The 27416-nt window shown below is 54.1% G+C and overlaps 1 protein-coding gene across 1 annotated transcript; it reads right to left on the bottom strand.

Moving 5' to 3' along the window:
• Nucleotides 1-130: 130 nt before the first annotated feature.
• LAMTOR1 (late endosomal/lysosomal adaptor, MAPK and MTOR activator 1) lies at nt 131-26130 on the bottom strand. Its single transcript, XM_065596692.1, has 5 exons — nt 25831-26130; nt 10005-10147; nt 5216-5293; nt 4248-4374; nt 131-907 (listed from the first exon to the last, which is right to left on the bottom strand). The coding sequence occupies exons 1-5, from the start codon at nt 25870-25872 to the stop codon at nt 815-817; spliced, it is 483 nt and encodes a 160-aa protein (XP_065452764.1). The 5' UTR covers nt 25873-26130; the 3' UTR covers nt 131-814.
• Nucleotides 26131-27416: the final 1286 nt, after the last annotated feature.

Here is a 27416-nt window from a genome sequence, read left to right as displayed (position 1 = left end):
CCAGCTCCATTATGCTGGATGACGAGACCAGATCCTCCTGGCAGACCCTGCCAGCTCCTTCTCCCCCAAGATCTCCACACAAGCTCGTGGGATGTGGCTTGGAAAGAAGGGACAGAGGAGACTGGGAGGGTTGGATGAATGTATTTTATCTATGGTGGCAAAAAAACAATAATAATAATTAAAACACAAAGGTTCAACCATGTAAAAACAAGTGGTGTTAGAAACAGCCAGTCCTGCGAGCAGAGCCTCAGACCCGGTGGCCACAATTCGTTGCTGGGCTTCCTTTAAAAATACAACTCAGCCCTGCCCCACCCTGAAACTAACCATGATCGTCGTGGGAAAGCTTTTAAACCAATGCTACGTGGGGTGAATTTCCAATGTGTCACTGTGAACGCAACCATTTCCCCCGCCCCCAACCGATAACGCAACAGGTGGCAGCTAGGTACAAATACTGCAATCTGCCCTGACTGAAGAGCCAGGAGGCCGCGCTGCCCCTACTCCTTCCCCAGGGCCGCTCCAGTGACTAGAGAGATTCTTCCCTTTGTGGTCAACACTGTGCAATAAAGGCTTCCTATGTGATAAAGCCCCTCCCCCCAACCCATCTACACTGGCCTGGCCTGCCTCACCCCACCCACACCAGAGAAAGGGAAGGCCTGGAGCAGGCTGGCCTTCTAAGTGGTGGTTATTGTCTCCTTTGTGATTAGTCGGACATCTGGGCTATGTACAAGTTCCGTAGCGGCGAGACGCCGATTGGAGGGAGGAAAAAAAGCAAAGAAAAAAAACGAGTGAAAGAGGTGCTCTCGGGCGAGCGTGCTCACGGGATCCCAAACTGTACAACCAGTTCTTCTTTCGCGTCCACTCGGATCTGCGAGAGCGCACTGAAGGCATAGGCGGCTATCCGGGAGACCTGTGGGCAAGAACCAGGGGCAGCGGCGTGAGTGACAGCTTGGAGCGGGATCACTCACCTGCTAAAGCCATTACAGCCACTGCCTGCAGAACAGAGAGTCTCTACACCCCGTCCCGAAGAGCCCCCCCATCTTAATCTCAGCAGACGCCGCTGACCAAGCCATTCTAGGCACATCGGAAGGGCAGCACGGGGGAAGTCGGCACTGCTCATGCTCCGGCCGCCCTCGTCTCAGCCACCTTTTCCCTGGGATGCTCCATTTATTGTTAGACTGCTCCAGCCCAGAGGCAGGGATCCCAGCTGTGAGCTCCCGGCGCAGAGATCACCTTTCCCCTTCCTGACGCACGCATGCGATCCAATAGCATTCACACGCTGCCACAGTAAAGGCAAACAAAACAAGCGATACCATTGGCGGCGGCAGCACCTGGATCGCCCCACAAAGCTCTGATCGGGGAAGCCCCACTGCACCCTCCTCCCCATCCCCCACCTTCCAGCTATGGCAACTGAACAGGGTTTCCACATAGCTACCGGCCCAAGAGGCCTTCAGAGCTCCCTAGAACCAAGGGAGAGGAGAACCCACCCAAGGCCTTAGTCACAAAGCTGACCGGACGCTCACTTTAAATTCTGGGGCTCGCAGCAGTCTTAGAGCCTTCTACTGGTGGTTAGTGGAGCTGGTCAGAACAAGTGTCCCTCCCGCCCCCTGGAAAAATTCAACTGTGCCGGAAACCAGAGTGAACGTTCTATTGCGTCAACCTGAATGAAAACACTTCCATTTGTCAGACCAAATCGCCACCTTGGTTTCAAGTCAGTTTAACATTAGACTGGGTCCATTTGAACAGCCTTGTGGGAGTTACAGTTTGGGTGCCTCCTGACTCCATTGTCTCCAGGGGATGGCTTGCCTGGTGTGACTACATTTCCCATGATGCATCAGACTTCCCTCTTGCTGACCCATTGTGATGCATCTTGGGAAATGTAGTCCAGCCAAGGAGTTCATCCCATAGAGGAAAATGGGAGTACAAGCTACTCAAACTACAACTCCCATGGACACTGTGGCAGCTCAGAAGAATGAGGTTTAGCCTCAGAACAGAATTAAAAGAAACATCCTGATTTGGGAATTGCAAACACTGTGTTGATCAAAAAGTGTCACATAACGTTTAGACATTTCTGAATGGAAAGTTTTGGTTTTCAGGTGTTTGACTTTTTAGCAAGAGCTGAAGTTGCCCACAGAAAGCAGACATTTGCTGCAAAACATTGTGTTTAGTGGTAAAAAACAGACTATCGTGATTTTTGGCAGGAGCTTTTAGACAGCTCCAGTGGTAAGCCACACTGACCCCACATCACACAAAACTAGCAGACAGCTCAGTGCCTGGAGGCTCATTTTAGAGAGCCTCCAACCACCACTAAAGGCAGAGACCCCCAAGGTGATGGGATCTTGGACCCAAACTCAAGAGGTGTGCTCATTATGGACTACATCCCATGGCAGCTTGCCACTCCGTTGGAGCTACGTTTCCAAGGAACAGCAGCAACTTAGTTTGAAACATTTTCCCACAGATAATCTAAGCGTTTCATCCCAAGGGCGTTACAAACTTACAAGCTTTCCCCAGGGAGTGCATTCACGCACTACAAGCATGCAGCCCCCTCTGGAGTGGGATGGGGGAGCTATTTAGTGCTGCATAGGACAGCGCAGGACAGGAGGGGGACAATGTATCCAAATGGAACTGGAAGCAGTTGCCAGAGTTGGAATTCGCCCTAGACATCGGCGCCAACACTCACACGGCTCATCTTTTGTCAAAGCCACGACATTTATATCTTATCCCCAAGGAGATGTCTCCAGCAGCACAGCGCCTCTTACTCCGTGCTGGAGGACTGATTCAGCACCGACAGGCAACAAAGGCCGTCTCCTGAGACGGCACCACCATTTGTTCCCGGCCAAACCCTGGTGAGGTAGGAAATCTGCTCAGAGCAGAGCCCGAGGTGGGACGGGCTCAGCGTGTCTATAGTTCTAGAAGCCCTGGCTAATCTGGCCCATTGCTTCGCTGGACTGAGGGCAAGAGGGCTCAGTGGAAGAAAGTCCGTCTACATTCCTGAACCCTGGCCTTTCACAAGCCAGCACCTCGCTCCTGCTAGCACCTCGCTCCTGCTGCCACCTCAGCTGGTGGCAAGTAGCAACAGGGCTTAGAAAGGAGAGACTGTGGTTTCCTAGTGTGCTTGCTCCTAAATACAGATCAAGAGAGATCTATAGGCACTACGCAGCAGGCATGCTGGGGGGCACTGGCAGTGCACGGTGATTTACTAAGCCAGCTGGGAAGGGGATAAAACCCACCGAGCGGCGAGGCAGCTGGAGTGCCATTACTCCATGCATGGACGCATGGGCAGGTTCACTTTAAAATGCGAATGTGTCTGTGGGGGGCCAGGATGTTTTTACATGCTCCTCTGGGCCCAGGTAGCACAGGAACAGCTGGCGTCATCCTGCTTTACCAGGCAGCCTGATGTGGCCGATGGAGGTTTGCGCGGACACCATGGCGTTCGTATCACACGGGCTCGCGTGTTCTGACCGAGGCAGCAATGGAACTGCTGGCTGGGAAGGCATTAAAACAGGACCGGCGTAACTCCGCCAGCTCCAAGTCACACACAGGGAGCAGGTCCGAGGCGCTGACTAGCGACCACAGTGTTTTTCCTCTTCGGCCCGTTGGGCCAATCCAGCTTTGGGGCCTGTTCCTTCTTGTGCATCAGCAAGAGAATCGTTTGCCCAGTTCCCGTTACACTTGTGCAAACCCACTGACCGCACCGGACTCTGCTCAGCCTGCATCAGCGGAGAAGAGGCACAAGGAGGAAGGAGCCCACGTCGGTGCTCACATCCCAGGGCAGTTTGTGGCGACAGCAGTCGGAGACGTCTAACTTTTCAACTGCACAAATCTGACCTGCAGCGGAAGGGAACCCTGAGGCTACGGTGCCACTTTTACAGTCAGAAGATCCACATTTAGAAGTTTGGAGGGAGAAGCGGGGGGACACACGACAGCAGGGATGAGCAGAAACAGGATCTGTAGAGCCAGCACAAAGCATCTAAAGAGGAGCAGGGCCACCACCTGTACTGGGGTGGTGTATCCAGCAGGGAAGGAGTGGAAGGTTTGGCTTTCACGTAGTAAAACTAGGAACGGGATGAAACTGAGCAAAGGGAAATTGAGGCGGAGGGAAAGCTTGCCAAGAGCAAGATCTCTGGGACAGGGGAATCATCTCCCAAGGTGATCCCCAGTGCCTGGAGAGTTAGAACTGGACAGACCCCAGGGGGAAGTGGCAGGGAGCCACTCAAAGATCTTTGGTATCCCTGCCCCAGGCTCCTCACCTGCTGTAAGTCTGGATAGGGGACAGTCTCGCTCGCTAGCACTTGATGCGGTTGGCTGGTCAGAGACGGCAGAGGCGGGAGCTTCTTCCAGTGCGTCAGGTTGTTACTCAGCATTGCCAGTCGCGTGCTAGAGCCAGGGGAGAGCAGAGAGCCAGCAGTGAGCTCCCAGCGGGCAGAGTCCCCTGCAGTGCAGTCAGCCCCCCCGGGTAACACGGAACTGACCGCCCCCTCTGCAGGGCAGCCCGAGGGAAAGGAGGCTGACTGCACTCACACAATGCGGGGACAGGCCCAGGAAGGGGATCATTGGGGGGCATCGCACACCCAACCAGCCTTCCAGCTGTGGAGGGGGCCCACTTGGATCCTCCCCGTCTTTCCCTCAGACGGAGAACACAGACATACTTCACGCAGGAGCAGTGTTTAAACATCCCAACACCCGGCACGAGGCCTGTCCCGAGGGCCAGCCAAGCGCAGCTGCCAAATACCCAGTTCATTAGGGTGGAGCTAGATGGCTCAGGAACCTGAGGGCCTTTGCTTCCATCCGAAAGACGCCCAGTAGAGCTGGGCTTGAGCGTCAGTGGGTTGGACAGAGGTTGATGGAAGACGGCAGGGCCTGGGTCTCATCAGTATCAGAGCCCGCTGTAAAGGGCCCAAGAAAGACAGGCCAGTGCAACCTTTGGCTTCTTCAACATGAGGCCGGGTGGGTGAGGATGCTAGATGGGAGGGCCCCTTTCCCACCCCCACCCCCAATCACCTGCCATACGTTAGGTTTTGCTGGCACTTTTAGATGTCTCCCCACTACCCTGGGGCCCGACACACAGCTGGGATTCCCTGGCCAGACACCCACTGCTCCCCACGGTGCCTCGGGAGTGAATAACGGCTGGAACGCAGGGCGCATTACACCCCCAGTTCTTCCACCTACAACCGGGCAGCCCTGGATCCTGTCACCCCACCCAGGGACAGTCCTTTACCTGTATTGCCTGGCTCTGTCCATGTACTCATGCTGCTCCATTCCCTGGGAATCTGCAGCCGACACATCAATGATGTTACTGGGGAAAGATACAAGATGCAGGTTCGGCTGTTAGTGGGTGGCTCTCGTCTCCTGCCCCAACTCCCTGAGACATCACGGCCCACCCACGCCCTTGGATCAAACCCTCGCCAGTGCAGAGAGCCAGGCACCACAGTTGGTGAATACCCTCCCCTTTGAAGATGGGGCATCGCTGATGGGGCAGGGGCAGCTTGGTTCTGTTATGAACCAAGGGATGATGACCTAAGCCCTGCAGTAAGTGGGATACTGGGAGGAAACACAAGGAGGAAGGTGCAAGAGCGGAGGTCTCCTGATTCATACTGAGAAAGCAGAACAATCGGCTAGTTATCCTAGGTGCCTGTACATGAATGCGAGCACCCTGCGAAACAACCAGGAAGGATTCCAAGTCCTGGCACAGTCAAGGAACTATGCAGTGATTGGAATAACAGACTTGGTGGGGTAACTCACATGACTTTATAAACCAGGGGTGGGAAAACTACGGCCCATGGGCCACATCTGGCCCGTCAGGCCTTTAAATCTGGCCCTTGAGCTCCTGCTGGGGAGCAGGGTCAGGGGCTTGCTGCGCGGCTCCTGGAAGCAGCGGTACATCCCCCCTTCAGCTCCAACACATAGGGACAGCTAGGGGGCTCTCCGCATGCTGCCCCCTGCCCCAAGCGCCGCCCCCTGCTCCCATTGGCCAGGAACCACTGCTTCAGGGAGCTGCGGGGGCGGCGCCTGCGGACGGGGCAGCGTGCAGAGCCGCCCGGCCACACCTCCGCATAGGAGCCAGAGGAGGGACATGCCACTGCTTCCGGGAGCTGCTTGAGGCAAGCCCCACCCAGAGCTTGCACCCCTGAGTCCCCCACCCTGCACCCCAACTCCCTGCCTCAACCCAGAGCCCCCTCCTGCCCTCCGAACCCCTTGATCCCAGCCCAGAGCACCCTTCTGCACCCCAAACCCCCCAGCCTGCACAGACCCACCCCATCGGTTGGGGGGGTCCTGCTTTGAGCAGGGGGCTGGACTAGATGACCTCCTGAGGTCCCTTCCAGTCCGGATAGTCTAAGATTCTATGAAGCTAAGTGTCTCCAAGTGGCACGGTAGTCGGCTGAATCGCACCGAGACTCATTCCAGTCCACGAGCTCACTGCATGGACGCGTCACTGAGCCGCCTGCACGTCTCACTAGCTTTGGAGTCAGACTCAGCCGAGAAGGCTAAAGCACTGGGAGTCAGGAGATCTGGGTTCTACTCCAGCCTCTAACACAGCCTAGTGCTGTAACCTTGGGCATGTCACTTAACCTCTGCCTCAGCTTCCCAACTGTAAAGTGGGGAGAGATCCTCCTCTCTCCCTTACAGGGGTTGTAAGGAGTAAGCGCTTTGAGATCCTCAGATGGAAGGTGCTACGGTACAGATGGGCAGTGACGAGCTCCCACTCTCTAGTTCCTTACTAAGAGGGAGCCGAGCACCAAGGCTTAGTCCCTGCCGTCCTCTTAGCAGCAGGGCTTCTCTGCCGCCTGCAGCTAGTGCGGAAAGCAGAGGGATGCCTGTGACCATATTACGCCCCCCAGCCCCTGCATTGGCAGCCTGGCAGCTGGGGGTGCTTTAAACCAAGGACAAGCTTTTGTTTGAGCCAGGACCATCTTCAGATTCCCTCCATTTCACGGATGGGCTGGGAAGAGTTAAGCAACTCGCCAAGGCCAGAGGGGCTCAGGGGTTCCTGCCTCCCAGACCTCATTAGTTCTCGCACCATGGCCAGGACTGTGGAAGAGATTCACAGATCCAGGCCACCACGACCATCCAGTCCAACCTCCTGCAGGAAGCAGGCCAGAGAATCCTGCCCAGTGATTCCTGCAGAAAGCCTGCTCTTGGGGGACCGTGAGCGCCTGCGTGAACAGCACAGAGCCCAGCTCAGCCACTCGGCTGCCTTATCCCCCCATGGTAGCTGGGGATCCAGCGAGTAAACCCTGCTTACCAAGCCGAAATGGTCTAGAACCTTCAGTGACTACACTCCGGAGCTATAAAATCCTCCCCCAGACACAGTGCGACAAGCCAAATCAGCCCTAGTTTTGTAGCCCACAATGGAGTTGTATTTGATACATTGTCTAGAGTTGTTGCTTTTGATGGTAAAGCACCTTGGAGACAACATTATAGCTAGACTGATACACAGATGGGCATCTCTGCTGGGTTAGAACTCCCTTCCATACACTCAAGGAGCTCGGCAGCCTATTAGCATAGGCTGTGACAGGTGTTTGTCAGCATCAGAGTCAGGCACTACACATTCCATGGGCTTGGTCTGACCCAGCTTGGAAGACTGTGTTACAGTTAGAGGGGAAGTTACAGAGAACTGTAGGGTCTCTGCACAATTTCTATGTTCTGTGCAATTTAAGCTTCTATAAAGTAGTAAGGATGTCATTCTGAAGCAGAGCAGGTTGGGCTTGTTTAAAGTATATATAACAAATGGAAGAAAGGGGATGTTGAGAGTAATGAATATAAATCAGAAGTTAGGAATTGTAGACAATTGATAAGGGAAGCCAAGGGGAAAAAAAGGAGAAATCTATAGCCAGCAGAGTTAAGGACAGTAAGAAGGATTTTTTAAAAATATATTAGGAATAAAAAGAATCCTGACAATGGTACTGGTCAGTTACTAGATGGAAATAGTAGAATTATCTATATTAATGCAGAATAGGCAGAGACGTTCAATAAATACTTCTGTTCTGTATTTGGGGGAAGAAAGATGATGCAGATAATACACTGTCCATTCCACTAGTATCTCTGGAGGATGTTAAACCAGAAGCTACTAAAGACAGACACTTTAAAGTCAACAGGTCCAGATAACTTGCTTCCAAGAGTTTTAAGAGGTCTGGCTGAGGAGTTCGCTTTCAGTAAATCTTGGAGAACTGAGGACCTTCTAGAAGACTGGAAGAAAGCTAATGTTGGGCCAATTTTTAAAAAGGGTAAATGAGATGACTTGAGTAATTATAGGACTGTCAGCCTGACATCAATTCTGGGTAAGATATTGAAGCAGTTGATACGGGACTCAATTAATTATGAACTGAAGGAGGGTAATGTAGTTAGTGCAAATCATCAGTTCAGGGAAATAAATCTTGTCAAACTAATTTGATATAAAAGACATTACAAAGTTGGTTGATAAAGGTAATGACGTTGACATAAGATACTTTGACTTTATGCCGCACGACATTTTGATTACAAAACTACATTTTGAGACTTAATGCGGAATGGTCATTGAGCAGGTGTGTTTCCAGTGGACACAGTACTCCAGCTGAGGCTACACTATGGCTGGGTCGAGTGGGACAATTCCCTACTGTCTCGTACATACAACACTCAAGAATTACATTAGCCTTTTTTGTAACTGCAATACGTTGTTGACTCATTCAATTTCTGATCCCCCATAACCTCCTAGGATCCTTTTCAGCAGCACTACCACCAAGCCAGTTAGTCACTATTTTGCAGTTATGCATTTGATTGTTCCTCCCTACGTGAAGGACTTTGCACTTGTCTTTACTGCATTTCATCTTGTTGATTTCAGACCAATTCTGATTTGGAAAGGCCCTTTTGCATTCTAACCCTGTCCTCCAAAGCGCTTGCAACTCCTCCCAGCTCGGTGTCCTCTGGAAATTTTATAAGCATACACACTACTCCATTATTCAAGTCATTAATGAAAATATTGAGTAGTACCGGGCCCCATGACTGAACCCTACAAGACCTCACTAGATAGCAGTCCTCCCATTTTGACAATGAACCACTGATAACTACTCCGAGTACGGTCTTTCAACCAGTTGTGTACCACATTATAGTAATTTCATCTAGACCACATTTCCCTGGCTTGCTTATGAGAATATCATGTGGGGCTGTGTCAAAAGCCTTACTGAAATCAAGATCTACCACCTCTACTGCTTCCCTCCCCATCCACTAGACCAGTCACTCTGTCAAAGAAGGAAATTAGGTTAGCTTGGCATAATCTGTTCTTGACAAGTCCATGTTGGCTATTCCTTATAATCCTATTTATACTCTAGGTGCTTACAAATGGATTGTCTATTAATTTGTTCCAGTATCTTTCCAGGTATTGAAGTTAAGATGACCGGTCTATAATCCTCCAGGTCATTTTTGTTCCTCCCTTTGAAAACCAGGACTATATCTGCCCTCTTCCTGTCCTCTGGGATGTCACCCGTCCTCCATGAGTTCTCAAAGATGATTGGCAATGGTTCTGAGATTGCTTCAGCTATTACCCTATGGTGAATTCCATCAGGCCCTGCCGACTTGAATACATCTAACTAGTCTCTAACCTGTTCTTTCCCAGACCAGTGCCCTATTCATCGGTCAATGCGACTTCCCCTATAGGTGTCAACCTCTCCCCATCTCCCATTGGCTACATAGAGAAACTGAGCCACAGACAGGTTGACATACTCAAGACCACACAAGTCAGTGGCAGAGGTGAGACCAGAACCTACATCCTGGCTCCAACCACACCATGCTAGGATGACGTGTCCCGATGGCATTTTGACACCAAACTAAGTGACTTGCCACAGAGGGACGTGGGTATAATGTCCGAGCACTCAGCCATCTGTTAGCATTCAGCCTCCCTGATGGGGCAGAGGAAAGCACCCCATTGGCACATGCCCTGGCTGCTGCCGGAACAGGCCCCTCCACCACTGCCCCACAAGCTGGCATACCCCTCTACCCCACGAGCAGGGCCGCGGCTCCCGGCTACGACTCACGTGGCCGTCTTCGCGAGGATGGACGACAGCATGGCCTGCTCATCCGTGCGGGCTGACGGGACACTGCAATAGTTTTGATCAGCTCCATTTAACACCTTGTTGGGGGGGCTGACAGGCTCCAGCAGCCGCTTCGTCTCCTCTTCCTGGTGGGGAGGAAGGGGAGTAGGAGAATCAGCTCTGGTTTCAGAGGAAACTCACCTGTTCCAGACAGGAGTAACACCTTAGATCCCGAAGCAACCCTCCCAGGGCTGCTTGAATGGGTTACTTTATACTAAGGACATTTACAGTTGGATTACACCGACCACCCCAACATGTCCAATGCCTCTCTCCTTGCCCCCAGAATCACTTTGCCATCCTACCTTCTGCTGGGGCCATTTTCTCTAGCAGCCCCCAAGACCTGTTTCAGTGGCAGGAAGAAAGCTACTCTCACGCTCTCTGGGTACCTGGAGATCTTTGCAATCCATACCAGGCTGCCCCCACTGCCAGTAATGAACCATGCAGTCCCCAGGGAGGCCTGATAAACATGGTGATCATCTAGTCCAGTGGTTCTCAACCACTCAGCACACAACTGTGGCCCATGTGACGTCCTCCAGGCCATACAGATAGTATATATATCCTGTGGATGTGGCCCACATAACTCAGGGAACTGCATATGTGGCCCATGATGGTAAACAGGTTGAGAACCACTGATCTAGTTTCACCGCCTGCATAAGACAGGCCAGAGGACTGCCCCAAAGTAATCCCTAGAGCAGATCTTCTAGAAAACCAGCCAGTCTTGATTTAACTGCTGCCAGTGATGGAGAATCCACCATATCCCTTGGTAAGTTGTTCCAATGGTTAATCGCTCTCACAGTTCTAAGTTTACCCCTTATTTCCAGTCTGAATCTGTCTAGGAGGCTACAGGAGCAGTCGTGGCCAGCCAGATGGGATGTTCAGACAATCACTGCTTATCTACGCCACGCAGGAGGGGCAGTGATCTGGAGTGAGCTACACGAGAAGAGGTTTTGGCCGGTATAACTACACCCACACTCTTTTGCTGGGTCGATACTAGAGCTTTCGCCTGTGTGAAGTGTTGTTTGATAAAATCATCACCCCTCTAACAGACATCACTGAATCAGCACTTGTAGATCCGCCTCAGCCAGTGATTTGAGGCGAAAGGGGTCAGCTGACAGCTCTGGAGACTCAAGTCCAGTACCCACAGCTCAGATACAGCACGGGCATCAAGAGAGCAAGCCTCCCACCCCCTGTTCAATGGATGTGTCCCCACCTGGACGGAGATCGTCGACTTAGAATCATAGAATACCAGGGTTGGAAGGGACCTCAGGAGGTATCTAGTCCAACTCCCTGCTCAAAGCAGGACCAACCCCAACTAAATCATCCCAGCCAGGTCTTTGTCAAGCCTGACTTGCTTCACCTAAGCTAACAGATGGTTCTAACTTTCACTGAGCACCTGGGCTGGGGGCTTGCAAACGAAAAGCTCCACTAGCCCCACGTCAGTCCAGTCCTTGCGCCAGCCACGTTGCTGGCACCGATGTGGCTTCTACGAAAAGCCTGTTGGAACAGACCAGCTGGCCAGGCAGTCCCAGCCTGTACAGCGACAACCAAAGCTCCAGCAGCCAGATTCCCCTCTCCCGCTAGGCTCAGAGGGACGCGGCGCGGCAGTGATCTGGAAGCACTATCCAGTACAGGGTTGCCAATTTTGGTTGGCTGTATTCCTGGAGGTTTCATCACATGACAGTCTTTAATTCAAGATTAATCTTTAATTCCTGGAGACTCCAGGACAATCCTGGAGGGTTGGCAGCCCTAACAGTACAGGACCCAAGTTCCCTGTAAGCTGCGCGGCCGTGCAGCAGACTTCTTAGTGTCACGCAGGCGCTCAGGGAACCCACCCAGGGGACCTCCTGAGGCTAGGGGAGGAGTGCCCCTTCTCCGCCCCTAACCTAGCCGGTCCCCAACCTGCTGGAGCTGGGGCAACCCGGCCCCAGCCACCATCGGGGCACCCCTCCCCTGGCCTGCACCTGCCAGGAGAGGAGTGCCTATCGTGCAGCCCCAGACACGGAGCTGCCGCAATGTGGAGAGGGACCTCTTCCCCCCGAGCTCAGGTGCTGCTGTGTGGAGAGAGCGCTGAGGGGGGAGTCCTCTCTCCCTGACGTAGCCCCGGAGCACCCTCCTGCACCCCAAACCCCTCATCCCCAGCCCCACCCCAGAGCCCACACCCCCAGCTGGAGCCCTCACACCCCTGCACCCTAATCCTTTGCCCTAGCCCTGTCTCTCCCCCCCGCACCACACACACACACATACCGAACCCTTCGGCCCCACCACATGAATTTTGTTATGGTGCACCAATATTGCGGTGAGGTGTCACACATTGCACCATTGGTGCAAATAACAAATTCATTCCGCACATGGGTGGGAAAAATTAGAGGGAAAGACTGTACAGGACCCAATAGGAGGGGAGGGGAGATCCCTCCCGGCATATAAAACCGCATCATAATCCCAAATCTCGCATTCTCCAGGGAAAACGACTCTAGGAAGCACAGACTCTCACATGGAGACATTTCCTCCTTCCGTGGACACTTCCTAGGCAGGCAACCACAGATTTAAAAAAAGGTTTATTTCAATGTTAAAAAATAACCCCATTTAAAATGAAATTATGACAATTTACCACCTAAACTTGTTCAAAGCATTAAAAAAATATCCAACAAACAGCACGTTTGCTGCCAAACTCAAACCACTGAACTGGTGGAAATCACCAGCGAAGCACCTGGAACCAGAGTTGGCTGAAGCGTTAAACCAGCTTTTGATAGCAGTCGCCTCTTGTGCAGATGCAGGGAGAATATTCTCATCAGTTCATTCAATTAATGCAGTTCAATGATCAGCTCATTCAAAGTCCAGAAACCTATTGGGGGTTGGAAAGGCAGAAAGCTTGTTTTCCCTCTGCCCGTCTCGGAACAGAAACAAGGGGAGAGAGATGAGATCAGACCTGCCAGCTTTAAAAACTTGCAGAACAGGGTGACCAGGAAATAAATTTGTTAGTCTCTAAGGTGCCACAAGGATTCCTCGTTGTTTTTTCAGTGGCTACAGTTAATACCATATTTCCTTTCATTAAAAGGACCTTTAAGTGCAAAAGTTGTTTTGACACTTATTTTTCCTCTTACGTATCCAGGATATTCAAAGTAGTTTTGCTGAATACAAACAATTTGAAAAGACTGTTTATGGAATTAACTGAAATCCAATTTCCATCCAAATGCAGCTCGACACAGATAAAAATGAAGTAGGTTATTCACTAGCTTCTAGTATAACAGAGTAAAAACTAGGACACCGAATAAACTGATGTTAAGCTATAGAACTGCTTAAATAAGTGTGTCGAGAGTATAGCCAAAAGTACCAGGTTCTACCAGTCAACAAGCATCAGCCTCTTTTGGCAAAGAACTCAAAAATACAAATGCAAAGCAAGGACTATAGGCTAGGACTATAACAGGGTTTAAAAGAGAACTAGATAAATTCATGGAGGTTAAGTCCATTGATGGGTATTAGCCAGGATGGGTAAGGAATGGTGTCTCTAGCCTCTCTTTGTCAGAGGGTGGAGATGGATGGCAGGAGAGAGATCACTTTTATTATTAATGGAGATATCCCATCTCCTAGAACTGGAAGGGACCTTGAAAGGTCATTGAGTCCAGCCCCCTGCCTTCACTAGCAAGACCAAGTTCTGATTTTGTCCCAGATCCCTAAGTGGCCCCCTCAAGGATTGAACTCACAACCCTGGGTTTAGCAGGCCAATGCTGAAACCACTGAGCTATCCCTCCCCCCTTGATCATTACCTATTAGGTTCACTTCTTCTGGGGCACCTGGCATTGGCCACTGTTGGTAGACAGGATACTGGGCTGGACGGACCTTTGGTCTGACCCAGTATGGCCATTCTTATGTACTTACGATGATTTAAAGTTTCCTGCTTGCTGATTGACGTGAATCCAGCCCGTTTCTAAGGCTCATTCTAGCTTGGATACAGAACAGTGTGCCCCACCAACGGGCATGACTAGGGGCCAGCTCCCCAAACCCTGCGTAGGCCGTTCCCCGAAGTGAGACCTTTAGGGAACACAACTGTTGAAGACTCTCGGCTAACCTGCGAAGGTTTGATAGCAGCCATGTTTGGTGCAAGTCCCAGTTCCATCAGCTGCTTCCCCACATGGGCCAGCAGCTGTTTAAAGAAATGATGAGTGTTCTGTCGGCTGCTCTGGAGTGATTGTGCAGTCGAGGGCGGCGTGCCTGCTCTCCGCTACTGTGTTTTACTCTGATTGGGACCAGCCCATTGCACGCTCAGCGCTCTCAATTAGAACGTAAAGACGCCCCAACCCACCCACAGCACCAGCCCAACAAGCAATGAACCAAGAGCCTCCCTTCCCTGCAGCCACCCCTGCCAGATCAACCTTGCAGCCTGTGGCAAGTGCATCCCAGGGCCAGCAAGTGGGGGCCCCTCCCCAGAGACCCTCCACTGATTCAAATGGGGACGTGTCCCCCAGGGAGAGGAGGCCTCGCTTGTTGGCTGATCCAAGGCCTACAGCAGCGAGGAATGCAGCTAGTCGGAGTAGCCACTCCTGGTGTTAACAGGCTGTCTCGGGACCCTGTAATTCTTAGGCACATAAGCAGATCACAGAGTTAAGCAAACGCACCCACGTATCTGAGAGAAGCCTACGTCTATGCAAGGGAATGCAGGGTGGGAATCTGAATCGGACCAGGGCAGTTACAGGCAATAAGACAGCCCTGTCTAGACTGAGGAGAAAGGTTGTCCTAGGATCAGCCATGACCAGATTGTCCTAGGGTCAGCCATGACCAGATAACACATTTTAGGGTGTTCAACTACTTACACCAGTTGTAAAGTAGTGTTTTAAAAGGGCTAGTTAACATGTTGGATGGTCTAGATAATAGTCCTGCCTTGAGTGCAGGGGACTGACTTAGAAGATCTCTTGAGGTCCCTTCCAGTCCTACAATTCTATGTTTTAAACATGACTGATTTCCTCAGCCCAGACAGGGCTTCCGACATTACACTGCAGAGAGTTCAGATGGCCAAGAGCATCTCGTTCTAAGGCAAGGCCTGGAGATAGCTGAAAGAAGGCTGGATAAAGCCCTAGTAAGTATCCAGCAGGGCCATCCTGCAGTCAGCAGGGGGCAGAACAGGCAATTGTACTACTGGTGTCGGATTAATCTGATTAAACAGACCAGAGCACAACCACAGAGCAATTCCACTCAGGGAGTGGGAGCGATTAGAGGTGTACTTCACCTGGCAAAAACAACAAGGAGGCAGGAGACAGCCAGCTAGAAGCATTGGTAAGCTTTGAAGGGCGTACGGAATTTGGGGTGAGACTATCGTCAGGAGTAGAGGAAAAACTGAAGAAAGGGAAATTTAAAGCGGGTGTCAGCCTGAGCTGCGAGACAAGACGCTGGAGAGCAGACTGCATGGAACAATCCGGCACTCATTGGGAGATAGAAATGGAAAAAGCCCATTGGGGTAACTGAATAGTTCATATCCAGCGACACCAACAATTGCGCTAATGGCCCCCTGGGTCCTTCTACCACTGGGAGTTAGGCAGCCTTGGACGGGACTGCCCCACATCCAGGTTCTCATGATCTTGTTGAAGGAAGCCAGGTTAATCAGCAGTGACTGGGCCTTTGGGCGGATCATAGAATATCAGGGTTGGAAGGGACCTCAGGAGGTATCTAGTCCAACCCCCTGCTCAGAGCACAACCAATCCCCAGATGTCCCACCCCTAGCAAGGGGAGAAGGGGAGCTATAATGACAGTACATTCCACCAAGGCACAGCTGCGCATAACTGATGAGCCAAGGCCACCAAAAGGAGTGGCACAACCTACTCGTCGGGATTTCATGACCTCAGGCCTCACGCCAAGCTTCCCCACGTCTCCGGGGACGGAAATCAAACACCAGAGGGGTCAGAATACACGCTGCCATTCTAACTGGAAACGAACGTCTCACTCCTCTGCCTCGAGCGCCGCTGGGCCAGAGCTCCACACCCCCGCTAGCAAGCAGATCGCGGGCTCCAGAAAAGGCCACTCAGCACTGGGAAGAGACACTGCCCCCGAGCTGCTCCTGTGGAACGCAATCCAAGCCCTTTTGCCAGCGCGGACTGTGGTCTGATTTGTTCAGCAGCCTCTGGCCCATCAAATCTGATGCAGCAAAACTCCTTCCTGACTGTGTCCAACTCTGGGAGGGGGAGATTCCCCCTCCCCTGGGGGACGGCGAGACCGACAGTGTAGTAACCACATCCCCAGTTTCTTCCTCCACCGACTTGGAGCTCAATGCCCACACACACCATCCTTCACTCCCAGATCTCAGGCCTCACTGGGATCAGGCCTGTGTTGCTCGGGGCTGGGTGAGGAAAGGGAGGCAAGCGAGGGAGGGATTAAGCAATGGGCGAAGCAGAAAGCCCTGCGGCTGCCAGACAGCACGGCTGGGGTCGGGGAAGGAGAAGAGTGAAAAGGAGACTGGCCAGGCTGTGGCAGCAGCAAGGGGAGCAGAGGGGAGCCAGGGCAGCGTTCACAGCACGTGGGGCAGCAGCACCTTCTCCCCAGGAGCTCAGAGGCAGAGCGGGCCCCTGCCAAGGGAACAATCGGGACGTCAGCGAGGCAGCCCCTCCGCCCAGAACGGACACCCAGGTGATCCTCAGCGACAGGCTGGGCCCGTTGTGTTCTGAGGGAGGGCACGCCCACCCGTCTGCTTTTCCTTCCCTGTTCTCCCATGAGACTCCTCTGACCGCCGCAGGGGGGCTCTCACCTGGCTTCCTCCGACCTCGATCAGTCTCTAAACCAACTGGCACAGCCAAGGCCTTAGTTGCTGTGTGGAGCTGATTTTCTGCTCGTCAGTCTCTGCTCCAGAGGGGAGCTCAGGTTTCCTCTCCCCACAGTTTCAATCTTGTTAGCGCAAGACAGCCGGGAGCACCTCGAGGGCTCACGCTGGCACTATCCCAGCCTCCCACCTCCTTCCCCAGGGAGCTCTGCCTTCGGAAAGGGCCTTTTAGAATATATGGAGATGTACCTATCTCCTAGAACTGGAAGGGACCCTGAAAGGCCATCAAGTCCAGCCCCCTGCCTTCACCAGCAGGACCAAGTACTGATCTTGCCCCAGATCCATAAGTGGCCCCCTCAAGGATCGAACTCACAACCCTGGGTTTAGCAGGCCAATGCTCAAACCACTGAACTATCCCTTTTCTGCAGTCACTAGATGACCCAGCTCCAGCCCTGCGGCTTTTGCTGGGAAGGGTCCCTGGGAGGCCATTGCAGGGGGGGGCTCAGTACGCTGGCGGCAGCATGTTTCACACCACTGACACGGATGAATCTCATTCACTGTGCCCTAAATTATACAGACAGGTGACTTGGAAAAGCCAATTGCCAGTAGAAGACCCCCTCTCATTGGGGACAAGGCAGAAAGCTCTTCCAGTGACGAGAGGGGTGCAGAAATTCAGACGTATTGGACAGTGACTAGCCAGAGGCAGAGAGGAGATGGAGCCCAGGGAAAGCGCCCTCCTAGAAATCCCAGCAGCCGACTAACATGCGAGTCCTGCTGACTTCCCAGGTGAAGTATTTCCTAGGCGGGCCACAAGGGGGAGCTCGCTCGCACTTCTCTAAAAATGCAGCGCAGCTTCCTTGATTGTAGGTGTCCTAGAACGGTGGTTTTCAAACTTTTTTCCTGGGGACCCAGTTGAAGAAAATTGTTGATGCCCACGACCCAACGGAGCTGGGGATGAGGGGTTTGGGGTGTGGGAGGGGCTCAGGGCTGGGGCAGAGGGTTAGGGGGTGGGGATGAGGGCTGCAGGGTGGGGCCGGGAATAAGGGGTACAGGGTGTGGGAGGGGGCTCTGGGCTGGGGGTCAGGGTGCAGGAGGGGGTCATAGCTCTGGGCTGGGGATGCAGGCTCGGGGTGGGGCCAGGGATGAGAGGTTTGGGGTTCAAGAAGAGGTTCTGGGTTGAGGGCTGGGGCAGGGGGTTGGGGTGTGGGAGGGAGTCAGAGCTCTGGGCTGGGGTGCAGGCTCTGGGGTGGGGCTGGGGGTGCAGGCTCTGGGGTGCAGGAAGGGGTTCCAGGTTTGGGGGCTCAGGGCTGGGAATTGGGGTGCGGGGTTGGGGCGTGGACTTACCTCTGGCAGCTCCTGGTCAAAGGCGTAGCAGCGGGTCTGGCTCCAAGGTGGAGGCGAGCAAGCGGCTCCGTGCAACTCTCGCCCAGAGGCACCACCCCCCCAATTTCCATTGGCCAGTTGCCGGCCAATGGGAGTGTGGAGCCGGTGCTCGGGGCAGGGCGCGGAGCCCCGTGGTCCCCCTGCCTAGAAGCCAGACCCGCTGCTGGCTGCTTCTGGGATGCAGCGCGGTATCGGAACGTGTAGGCACTAGCCGGCCTTAGCCAGGCAGCACCGCCAATGGGACTTTTAACGTCTTGGTCAGCGGTGCTCACTAGAGCAAGGCGAGCCAGCGACTCAGCAGTGGGTTGCGACCCACGGTTTGAAAAACACTGTCCTAGAACAGGGGCTCTCAATCTTTTTCTTTCTGAGCCCCCCCACCACACACCTCCCTCCCCAACATTGCTCAGGCTTCGGCTTCAGCCCCAGGTGGTGGGGCTCAGGGACCTGCGCTTCAGCCCCATGCAGTGGGGCTTCGGCTTTCTGCCCTGAGCCCCAGCGAGTCTAATGCTGGCCCTGCTTGGTGGCCCCCCTGAAACCTGCTTGAGGCCCCCGACCCCGGTTGAGAACCACTGTCCTAGAATTTGGATCTCACTCTTTAGCTGGGATATACAAGGGAGGGAGAGGAATTATTCCAGCTTAGTACTAATGTGGACACTAGAACGAATGGATATAAACTGGCCGTGGGGAAGTTCAGGCTTGAAATTAGATGAAGGTTTCTGACCGTCAGAGGGGTGAAATATTGGAATGGCCTTCCGAGGGAAACGGTGGGGGCGAGGGACCTGTCTGGTTTTAAGATTAAGTTAGATAAGTTTATGGAGGGAATGGTTTAATGGTAAAACATATTAGCCAAGGAATACCAAGCAATGGCAGGTAAATAGTATAATGGCTAACAGGAGTCAGGCTGGAGAATCTTGCCTACATGCTCGGGGTCTTACTGATTGCCATATTTGGGGTCGGGAAGGAATTTTCCTCCAGGGTAGATTGGCAGAGGCCCTGGAGGTTTTTCGCCTTCCTCCGCAGCATGGGGCAGGGATCGCTAGCAGGAAGGTTCTCTGCCAATTGAAGTCACTAAAACACAGGATTTGGGGACTTCAACAGCAGAGTCAAGGGAAGGGGTAGGGACGGTTTTGTGGCCTGCAGCATGCAGGGGGTCAGACCAGATGATCATAATGGTCCCTTCTGACCTTAAAGTCTAGGAGTCTATGAGCTGAATCTCAGCTGAAAAATAAAATCCGTTTACATTAGTCAGTGAGCTGCTGAAGTCCAGGGCTCTGCTCTGAGCCAGGGACAGAAAGGCAGATGTGCCTCTAACTCCTTATCCTGTGGAACCCTCTGCCCCAGGATGCAGAGCCCGATACTGCAGCTGGAGAATTTAGTGTCTTCTATATAACATGGCCCGAATAAACAAATCCTGCTTCGGCTGCTGCTCTGATGGCCAGGGGTGGACATCCCCCTCTCCCTTCCCCACCTGGTAGCATGGTATTGTATTATATTCCCACACCCTCCGCCGCTCTAAAGCATCAGGGGATATTGCGGCAGATGGATTCCTAGTGTAAACTGGGATATCAAATCCCACAGTCAAGCTGTAAGAAGAATACCCATTTTCAGGTCTGCGATAGCGCAGTATAGCGTCGACTAGCCTTGCTTCAAGCTTTGTATTTTTCCCTTCCCCTCCAGCTTCTTGCTAGCTACGAGCGGCATCTCCCCACCTCCAGCAGCACCACTGCATTGGCATTCGTTCAGGAAAGGCAGGCAACCACCACAGGGCACCTCATTACCAGGAAAACACTGACAAATTGCAGAAGAGAGGCTACGTGACCAGAGAGCAGGAGGGACCACAGGAAGGAAGGTGAAGCTAGCTAAACACAGCTTGGCTGAGCAATGGCTAAGGGAGAAAGAGGCAGGTAGCTAAGAGGTGTAGACACCAAGGAGCGGGGAGGTTAGTGGAACAAGGGTAACATGAGGGAGGAGGTCGGAGGGGGAATTCATGCTGTAGGGAACAGTCCTGCGCTTGCAGGGAGTTGGCCCAGATGAACGGTTAGATCTTTTTCTGCTCTAATTCCCATGAGTCAGTTTCCTCCAGCCTGGAGGTTGGCCTGACTTCTGGATTCGATTCAAGTTATTGCCAAGAACCCGACACGATGAAGAAGGAAGATTCCGAGCCACCAGGCAGCTGAGCGCAGGCTCCTGCAGCGCGTCAGCTGTCAAGGGTTACCACGGCTACTACGGACAAACGCACCAGCAACTCTTCGCCATCACTTCCCCCATCTCCTGGCTGGCGGTGGATCCTAAGCTTTGCTGTGCTGCATGGGAGAGCAGGGCTGTGCTACCCTGGGCTAGGCAGGCTCGCAGCACAGTCCACAGGCAGTATCCCGGCGTGGGGAGGGAACAGCACCACCTGAGCACAGCAATGGGTGCGTTAGAAATCCCTGGTCTGGAGCAGCCAGTGGGTGATTAGAGGAGCCAGCCAGCCCCCAAAGCCAAACTTCCAAAGCGGAGCCCACCTGTAAGAAGAGGGTTTGAAGCAATCATACCCCCCACTAGACCCACCCATCTTATCTCAAACCTCCTTCGTGCCACCATAACTAGTCTTTCCTCTTCCTCACTTGTGAAACACTGGGGTAGCTCTTCATAGCACGCTCCTCCCTCTCCTTCCTCCAATGCTCAGTGGAGCTGTGAAATAGCTTACCCTAAAGTGCCAGTGGCACTAGAGACGGCCCCCACGAATGCCTGGGGCAGCTCACACCTCAGAGCTCCTGTTTCAGGCCTTCTGCAAACTCAGGAAGATGTCTGTAACACTCACCTCACAGTTTGGAGAGGTTTTGCCCAGCCAGACCAGCTGGAGATTTGTTTGTTTTAGAGATGAAGGCTGAGAGTTTGAAGAGCAATAGAGAAGTCTGTCGACACCTGCCTGGCTAGTCCAGTCCTCTGCACCTGTTTGCACCCTTAGTTCACGGGTGGTGCCGTATTTTGCATTTAGTACTCCTGGGCTCAATGCACTTTAAATTTAGTCCCCAGCATCCCAGTCTGAACAGTTCCAATGCGATTGCATCCAGGTCTGGACAACGCCGGAAAGATGGACAGAGCGGCGAACAAGGTGATTAAGGGAGAGGCTAGTTTATGAGGAGAGATTAAAGACTAAAGGCGAGATCCATGAAAGCTTTGCCATTTACTTCAATGGGAGAAGGAGCCACACGTAAGTGCACACAGTTTGGCTAAATAAGGGGATGCAGGGGGTACACATGATAGATGCAAAACAACTCTATGGACGGTGCACACCCCAGGAGAGACAGGAATGCAGAGGCACTTGAGGTTACAACCCCAGACTAAAGCTGCCATGGGAAGTTCTACTCATCCATTTGTCTGGCACGTCTGACTCAGCCAATCAACTAAGCTGCCGTGGCTTTTAATCATGGCAAAGGGGGAGTGCCTGGCTGGATATGTTTCCGTGGTGATTCCACAGGGCTACAATAATGACATGAAAGAAGATTTAGGCTGAATCTTAGGGAGAGCCTTCCTAGGATGAGATCTGGTCAGCTGGACACTAGTGTCCTAGGGGAAGCAGTGACAACTCCGGTGTTGAGACAATTGAGGTTTCATTTGACTGAGGGAAAAGATCCGTTTCGGCCAACACATGCTAGCTACATCCTACTCAAGACAAGCCCATAAACTAGACCGGGCAAGACAGTAGCAACTACACTGCAGAGAATAATCCGACACTGACCAGAGCACGTGGGGCGGGAAGTGTCCCACAAACCTCTGCTCTTATTTCTAGGCTTCTGTACCTGATTTCAGATCCGGTTTGCCATGTAGTGGAAAAAAAGCCAGTTCTACCCGGCTGAATGTGGTGATTCTGCTGCATTCTCGGCAGGTGACTGCTGTGTACCCCAGCAAAAGTAAACAGTTTTAACACACACTAGAAAACAGAAGATTCCCTGTAGACCCCCAAGGCCATGGGGCAGGGAGCATCAGTTGGGGAAGTAAACAAAGTCTGAGGAGCAGCTGCTCACGCTGTGGCCAAGGATCAGACTCTTTCATTAAAGTTCAGCTATTAATAGCTGTCCCACCGGCAGCCCCATAACCTTTTGGCTTCCACTGGATGACTGCGTATAGTGGTGCCTGGGCTGAGAACCGATGAACGGCAATTTGGGATGGCACAGAGCTAGACAGCTGTAGTAAGATGAGGCCCTGAAATATAAATTCTTGTGTCAGAGGCCTAGTCTGAGGACTGAAGCCTGAACCAAAGTACTTCCAGGCACTGCTAAGCAAAAGCTGGGCTGTGAGCCAGAGGCAGGCCCCGCTCACAGAAGTTGGTGAGAAGAAGGTCGTTAGAAGCAGGTGCTTAACATATAAGAGGAACTTGTGCCAAGATGGCACCTGGACAGTCCGATACAAGGACACTCCATAGACATAACAAGGAACAGGCTGGTGTATCTTAAAGACAGAGTCAAAAGTACAGCATGATGGATAGATCTGTTTGTCTGAAAAAACATGATCAAAGGGGGGTGACAGCACCCTAATGAGCCAAGGGGCTGTACCTCAATACGTCAGTAGGGATGAGTTATCTGTCCTGTAACTGTATAAAAGTACGTCCCAGAGTGCGCATCTTTGGCCAGCCTAGGGGGCAGTGGACAGTCCTGCCACTGACTGAGCTGTGTCCATTGCCGGGGGCACAGATTCGTAATACGTCCTGTAGAGTCTATAGGAAACTATTACTGTGCTTTGTTGTACGAAGGAACCTGAGCCAGGTTTATTGTCACTTACTAGAGTCTGTGGTCACTGGGGGTTCTCGCGGGGTCTGCTGTGTCAGCGATCTGCGCAGAGCTGGGGCAGCGCGCAGAGGGAACACGCAAACAACCGACTGTTATCATAACCGAACAAGAGCAGAGCACCACACCGGTAGCTACTGACAACAACAGCTACAAAGAAGAGGACACTGGAATTCAAGTCACTCCTGCCTGTCCACTGTTGCGAAAGTTTTTGAAGGCAGAATGACTGGTTCTCATTCCCACACTGGGACGGCCTCACTCGCTGCTCTGGGCGTACACTAATACAACACACCCACAACCGGGCTTTTATGTAGCTACGTTGTTACTGACCACCTGAGTGGGGACAAGGCCTGAATCTCTTGGCCCTACATTCACAGCCAGGGCTCTGTGTAGACTAGGGTTAAAGGGCTGTTGGTGGAAAGTCTCAGCAAGCGCACCCGAGAACGCTAGCATAGGCGAGGCAAGCTGTGCTTAGCACGCATTAAGATGGTTGAGTAGAAGTCTAGAGGAGTGCCTAGACTTCACTTTAATCACCGTAGCACGTGTTTATAGACTGCCCTGCCGTGCAAGTTCTCAAATATATTGGTTCTGAGCCCACACTGTTAAATCCTAACTCCTAATAACCCAGCCATGTCCTTCAAATCCCAGAGGATGAGGCCAAGCTCCATCCATGTCTTTTCACAAACACCCTCACTAGTCCCAAGGGTTTGCCATCATCCTGGGCCCAAATTGTCCCCTCCAGTCATCCCCTAGTGGGGAGCTCACTGCAAGTCCATAGGGCCCCATTTCCTTAGGATATGATGGAGGCCCTTGGCTTTGCAGGCAATAAAATCAGCCCCCTCCCTGCTGGGACAAGGGGAATCTCTTCCACTCCTCACCCCACCCTCCAGGCCCCACCTTTATCATCTTTCTGGCAAGACACACTCCAGCATTTTCGGAGATCTTTCCTGGCTTCTTTCCAAAGCATGTCTAACCACAGCCCCATACTAAAACACACTGATGTACATTTTAACAATACAGAAACTCCCAAGGGATACCTTGGTACCCAGTTACATTGAAGCTAGAGTCACTGATGACTCCATCTCTGTATTTTGTCCATTATGGTTTGGAAACAAGCCAAAGAATGAAACAAGCCACAACCCCCCCACACCCCACGTGAACCGAGATGTGGCTGTTTGTGGTCCTCCGAAGTCTCTCACTTGCATGGGGGTGCATTTCCAGATGGTGAATAGCCCTTTAGCCACCTAATGGAGACAGTCTGGGACACAGCCCCACACCCTGTCTGCTGGCTCAGTTCCTCTCCGGAAAAACGAGCCGTGAGCATGAGATGGAAATTCAGTCTCCATGGATCATTCTATCTATGGCCTCTCTGCTGAGACCAGCAGCAAGGGGAACAGTTACAGTGTCAATTATGCTGGTAGGTTTTTGGAGGTCAACTGCAGTCTAAATGAGGTTGCTAAACCTTCTGCATAGCTCATGAACCGACCACCACCAGATGGCACTTGGTGGTTTTGGAGGAGAAAGGCTCCATATCTCATTCCCAACCCATCACCAGTATGTGACTGCGTACTACTGGAGACCCTGGCCGCTGGCTGGAGACAGCCATTAAACCCAGTCCAAACAGGGTGACAAATGCCCCAGGGGCAGGAATTTCTCCTGGAAAGAGTTGGTTTCCCATTTTCTGGAACTGGTAACTCATTAGCTAAGCCAAATCATAAAACAGAGGCAGATTCCCTCCCCCACCCAGGAGCCAGCGAACCAAACAAGGGAAAGTTTCCCAGGAACTGGATAGACCAGTTAGTGCCCTGCCTTTGCCCTCTGCCTTCCCCCCAGAGGGACCATTTGAGTTCAGATGCTGGGGAACCAATCCCAGAAACCTTCCAAAGGGACGGTCACAGATGCTCATCAGGAACAGAATTCTTCAGCTGGTTTGTAACAGCCCCTTCCCAATGGCCCCCTCCCCGCAAACACCCTGACTCCCCTGCCCTCCCCACCTGGGGAAAGATCAGACAGAAAGCACCCTCTCCTCCTCCCTCCCATGAAATCCCTACTGTCCCAGGGCCCCTACTCTCAGTTGCATGCTGGGACTTTCTTCCCCAGCTTGGGACCTCCCCCAGAAAGAGGTCAGGCCAGCCAGCAAACACGATGCCGCTTGGACTCCCGGTGGGTGGGGAGAGTGACCCCATCTCTGGGGAGTCACAGCCTGGCAAGAAGACACCCTCTCCCCAAACCCCACTCACCTTCTCCCCAGGACCTCTTCTTCCATAGCAGGCCCCACCCCTACCCATAGCTCCTCTCTGACCCTTTGCTTCCCCAGCGACTGTGGCCCCCAGTCATTCTTCTTCTCCAGCCCCTTGCTCTCTCCCCTCCCGCTCACCACAGCACTGCTTCTCCTGACACCCTGAACCTGCCCAAAGACCCCTCAGTGACCCCCTCTCCTGGACACCCCAACCCAGCCCCTCCCGCCTCCCAGAGACCCCCAACACCCCCACCTAGCCCCTCCCCACAGTAACCCCCTCCCCTGGACACCCCAACCCAGCCCCTCCCGCCTCCCAGAGACCCCCAACACCCCCACCCAGCCCCTCCTGCCTCCCAGAGACCCCCAACACCCCCACCTAGCCCCTCCCCACAGTAACCCCCTCCCCTGGACACCCCAACCCAGCCCCTCCCACCTCCCAGAGACCCCCAACACCCCCACCTAGCCCCTCCCCACAGTAACCCCCTCCCCTGGACACCCCAACCCAGCCCCTCCCACCTCCCAGAGACCTCCACTTAGCCCCTCCCAGGGACCCCCCCCTCCACACACCCTGCCCCCCCCGGACAGCCAGGCCTCCCCCCGCCCCACGGCTCATCCCCCCGCATCGCCGCCCCTCACCTGGTCGGTGGCCTCGTTCTCGCTGCTATAGCAGCACCCCATGGCCGAGCGCGGCGGGGCCGGTCTCCGGGGAGGGGGAGGGGAGGGACGCGCTACGGTGTCCGGCTGGGGCCCTGCCGCCCCGATCACATGAGCAGCGGCGCCCGCCCCTCCAGCCAACAAACAACCCTGCGGGGAGGGAGGGGGCAGCCACTCACTCGCCCTTCCCGTTCCCCGCTTCCGGACACGTGACCCGGAGCGCCAATGGCGAGCGCGGACCCGGGCCCCCGCCGCACGTGAGGAGGCCGAGCCAATCGAACGCCGAGTGACACTCGCGGGACGGGGAGGGCCGCAGCGAGAGGGCGGAGTCCGGAGAGAGCGGCCCCCCTGCCGTCACGTGCGTATGGGGAGCCAATCAGCGCTCAGATGGGGGGAATTCAGACAAGTACAAGCAACAACCGAGAAGTGGATCGTGGGCAGGCTGCCCTGAGGCGTTTTCCACAGCTCCCCGGACCCCCCCCGCCCCAGACACGGGGCCCGGAGCCCCGATCTACCCCCCCCCCCCGCTCGCTGCCCCTGACCGCCCCCGGGACCCCCCCGACTACCCCCCTCCTCCCTCACCGCCCCCGGGACCCCCCCCCGACTGCCCCCCGCCACCCCATCCCCCCCCTTCTCCCTCACCGCCCCCGGGACCCCCGCCCCGACTGCCCCCCGCCACCCCATCCAACCCCCCCCTTCTCCCTCACCGCCCCCGGGACACCCCCGACTGCCTCCCTCCTCCCTCACCGCCCCCGGGACCCCCGCCCCGACTGCCCCCCGCCACCCCATCCACCCCCCCTTCTCCCTCACCGCCCCCGGGACCCCTGCCCCGACTGCCCCCCTCCTCCCTCACCGCCCCCGGGACCCCCGCCCCGACTGCCCCCTGCCACCCCATCCAACCCCCCTTCTCCCTGACTGCCCCAGAACCCCCATCCCCCCCTCTCATTCCTAATTGCCCCCCTGGGACCGCTGCCCCATTCACCCCCCCCTTCTCCCTGACCGGCCCTGGAACCCCTGCCCCTGACTGTCCCCTGCCGCCCCATCCAACCCCCCCTCCTTCCTGACTGCCCCCCTGGGACCCGTGCCCCATTCAACCCCTGTTCTCTGCCCTGCCCCCATCCACACCCCCGCCCCCTGACCACCACCCCGAACTCCCCTGCCCTCTATCCAAACTCCCCCCGCCACTCCCTGGCCCCTTACCGTGCTGCCTGGAGCACCGGTGGCTGGTGGCGCTACAGCCGCGCCATCCCAGACACGGGGCCCGTAGCCGTTCCGACCCCCCATCCCTCCATTCCAAACATGGGGCCCAGACCCCCCCATCTCAGACACTGGACCGGGATCCCCCCATCTTCCCACCTCACACATCGGGCCTGGACCCCCCCATCCCAGACATGGGGCCTGGACCCCCCCATCCCAGACACAGGGCCCAAACCGCCCATCCCCCCATCCCAGACACGGGGCCAGGATTCCCCATCACACATGGGGATTGTCATCCCCCCACGGGCTCAGACATGGGGATCAGATCTCCCCATCCCCCAACCAGCTCAGACACATGGACTGAACCACCC

Source organism: Chrysemys picta, chromosome 1 (genome assembly GCF_011386835.1).
Source record: "Chrysemys picta bellii isolate R12L10 chromosome 1, ASM1138683v2, whole genome shotgun sequence".
NCBI classification, from domain to species: Eukaryota; Metazoa; Chordata; order Testudines; family Emydidae; genus Chrysemys; species Chrysemys picta.
This window is presented reverse-complemented; position numbering and strand designations above follow the sequence as displayed.